Genomic DNA, 3,621 nt, shown 5'->3' on the forward strand with positions numbered 1-3,621 from the left:
CCCTACAGAGCAGCCATTACAGTTCCTTCTGCACCACATCCCTACAGAGCAGCCATTACAGTTCCTTCAGTACCACCTCCCTACAGAGCAGCTATTACAGTTCCTAGCTTCCTGCCAGGCAGACCCATCATCTGATGCTGCAGTGCCCAGCCCCTGCTCTGTGCTACCTCTAGCCTCTCCTGGCTCCTAGCTCTCAGGACTCTATCTGTGCCTTGTTCCAGCTGTGGGGAATCACTCTTGCTTCATTCCCATCAGCTGTCAGGGTCCCAGGTTCTATTGCTCTCTCCTATCCAAGAGACAATTCCTGCATCCCCTGCTTTGATTGCAATTTTTTGCTGATGCTCCCCAAAGAAGCATGTACCTAGAAGGAATGGTAGTCTTCTTGGTCTCTGAATGAGTTTGTATTAGTTGGAGTCAGGCATTGCCTATGAAGACTACAAATAAAATTTTGGCAGTAGCTGACATATACAGAATGCTTACCACTTGCAAGACACTTGCTAATCACTTAAGCAATACCCTATTGCATTTCCTGCTGGTCTTGCTATTCCTTCCTATTCTGTGTTAACTCTTCAGGCGGCCATCTTGTTGTACCCACTGCCCCAGGAACACATGACACATTTGCAACTATAAGCATAGAGGCTTATTCAGAAAAGTCTGTGAATTACCTGCCCCGTTGTCCAGCAGGACTAGCTCTTCTGTCTTTCCAGTGTTTGATTCTATGGTAGCTGTCACTCGGGCTCCAATGATGGGGGTGTACCCTTGTAGAACTTCGGCATACACAATCGTTGGGCTGGGGAAAATGTTAGTGTCCGTGTTTACCTTAGCATTTACAGTGATTGGTGGCACAGAAGAACTTGCTGCCCGAGAGGTTACTGTAATTGTTAGTATCTCTGAGGTTACGTTGGCTTCCAGGTTGTAAGTCCAAACGCCCACCTAAAATTGTCAATGAAACATGCAGCAAGCATTTAGAATCCATTGACATGTTTTTTTTTCCATTACGTGATTTTAAAATAAAGCATAGAAGTAAAAAAAAAAAAAAAAGAAATTAGGTTGAGTGGTCTTATAAAGGACTTGATTCCTCAGTACTGAAGCTGCGGCTGTTAGACTGGGATCCAGGCTAGTATTATGCATGATATTTGCATTTTGTGATATTCCAACTGGAAAATAATGTTTTGATAAGTCTGCCTTTCCTTCGGCATTGTTCTCTGGTGTCAGTGTCATATATTCCATGACTTTGGCAGGCAGAATGGGAAAATTTGTCACACCAGGTCACCAGGCCTCTCCATGGTTCTTCCTCCCTGTTCCCAGATGCCTTCTCTTTTCTATCAACCCATGGCTGTTTTTTTTCCCCCTTTACCAGACACCATAGCTCTGTGGATCACACAGGTAAGGGAAGTACATACATTCTACTTTCATTTTGAAGATGGTAAAGTTACTGCACCCACATTTATGATGTGCTTAGAGCCTCTTTGGAAAAATATTTTTAGGGGGAAATTAAAATGCTAGTGGCTTACCTGAGCTGTTCCTGGGATACTGAGATAGGCCATTTTGGAATCCATGTCCATTGTGAAATTTGTGATTTGTGTTCCTTTGAGATCCCAGAGATAAATGGCAGGGGCTTGTTTACTCCAGGTGAGAAGAAAGAATGTGTCCTTTCCCACAGTGCTGTCAATTACTACAGTGTCATTGAGCCAGAGACTGTTGGTCAGTATGGCACCCTTGCTTTCAAGCTGTTAAATGTAAAATAAATAACAAAAAAAAGAAAACCCCAAAATCTTAATGAGTTTACAAGAAAGTAGTTTTATTTCTTTTTCTCCTCTAGATAATTCCTCATATTTGATCTGAAGACAGTCTTACATATGCTGAATTACTTTAATTTTCTCTCTCCCCTCTCTCCCTCCCTGCTTCCCTCCCTTCTTCCCTCCCTAACAATAGATTCGCCATCTTTCTGAAGACTTCTTGGCATGTGAAGTTCCAAGGTTGGTAATGCAGACTCTGAAGAAGTGGCAGAGTGTAAGAGGTGATTTAAAGTGGAAACATCAGCTGAGGAGTTGGGTCAGTGACCCTGCTATTTTTGCATAGTTTTCTGGAAAATGCTGCTGTTGACTGTTGGCTGTAAAGGATGCTAAAACCCACAGGGAATTAGTATAGTGCATGTGTGTATGTGTCATGTGCTTTACTCATCTTGCTGATGACCCGAAAAATTATGCTTGGTGTGATTCGAGTATTTTAAGTGACACAGAGTAAAGGCACCCACAGTGAAGCAAAAACAGGTGTGTAGCTGGGACACAGTGCAGTGGTAGGAAGCTTGCCTAGTGTGTTAGAGGCTCTAGGTTCAGTTTCTAGGAAGGCTTGCAAGACAACCAAGACAAACACTCTTGGTGTTAGCACCCAGCACGGCAGATATGGGCGGGCCCACAGACCTGTCGTCAAGACAACAGCCACCATATTCCCAGAATTCATTGGGTTCCGCTCCCACCTTTCCTGGGCTGCTACGTCACGAGATATATATATATGAGTGCTTTCCTCTCTCTCTCTCTCTTTTTCTTTCCTCTCTCTTCCCGTGCCCCAGTCCTCACTCCCCCTTCCAATTAAACCTCCTACACGTGGAACTGTTTGTGGCTGGTGTCTGCAGACTCGCCTGCGGCAACTTGACCCCAACATTTGGTGCCGAAACCAGGAGTGTGGCGGTTTGCATCCACGGCCGGGGTAGACACGGGCCATGTGGGGCGGCCGCCTCCGCTGGGTCCGCCGCGGCCACGTAGAACAGCCACTGAGCCGCTGAGACCACCGCTGCAGCCGCCACAGCTGCTGCGTCCCGTCCTGCACAGAGTGGGTCCCATCGCTGCCACCGCAGCCACCTTAGCCGCGGTCTGGGCGACTAAGGCGCCGAGGCCAAGGGCCGGGCAGGTCTGCGAGGGCGGGAGCCAGGGCAGGCTGCGGTGGCCAGGGCCCCGGCCGGAGTCCTGTCGCCACTGTTGCCGCACTGCTGCTCCGCAGCCCCTCCACCCCTCCCACCGCCGCTGCCACTACTCTGCTGTGCAGAGAACACTCCCATCACCACTGCAGGCTGCAGTAGCTACTAGAGAGCAGTCCCAGCACTGCCAACCAGGCAGTATAGGTACATGACTTCACAACCCCCTTACCTGGCAGCTGCTCACCAGACACCGTGAGACATAACCACGTGAGCCATACCCTACTCAGGCACCATTCAATTCAGTTCCATGTTTTCCATTTACCAGATTGCTCATAACCAGCCGCACAGACACCGGCATATTAATTAATGAGATCAATCAGGGGGAAGACCTCCAGATTTCCAGATAAGGTCTGGCCAACCTTCTCTGGAATTGATGGAGTACGGCTTCCCTCGACATACGCGTTAGGACATCCTCCCACTGGGCGCCCTACCCTCGGAGGTAACTCTCACCTTTAATACTTACCGGGCGACTGCCCCCCCAAACCCTGGATCCAGGGTGAGTTACTTTCCCATGCAGGCCACCGGGCCCTGCCAAATTGCCACTAGGGTTTCTCGTGACGACTTGAAACCACTAGTCTCGGCTGTTAATTTTCCTTGGTGCTTGGATTGTTCTCAGGACGCTGGTAGGAACATCCAACCACCCC

The 3,621-nt window shown here is 48.4% G+C and overlaps 1 protein-coding gene across 2 annotated transcripts in view; it reads right to left on the bottom strand.

Moving 5' to 3' along the window:
• LOC116094375 (calcium-activated chloride channel regulator 4A) overlaps positions 1 to 3,621 on the bottom strand; it is a 31,509-nt gene that overhangs the window by 5,327 nt on the left and 22,561 nt on the right. The window contains exons 10-11 of one of the 2 annotated variants that reach the window (XM_031376184.1): positions 1,515 to 1,730; positions 666 to 933 (exon numbers count right to left, since the gene is read on the bottom strand). In XM_031376184.1, coding sequence (XP_031232044.1) covers positions 666 to 933; positions 1,515 to 1,730 — 484 coding nt within the window. The remainder of the gene's footprint in view (positions 1 to 665; positions 934 to 1,514; positions 1,731 to 3,621) is intronic. The other variant, XM_031376185.1, reaches the window with a different exon arrangement.

This window comes from Mastomys coucha, unplaced genomic scaffold, assembly GCF_008632895.1.
Source record: "Mastomys coucha isolate ucsf_1 unplaced genomic scaffold, UCSF_Mcou_1 pScaffold16, whole genome shotgun sequence".
Classification (NCBI taxonomy): domain Eukaryota; kingdom Metazoa; phylum Chordata; class Mammalia; order Rodentia; family Muridae; genus Mastomys; species Mastomys coucha.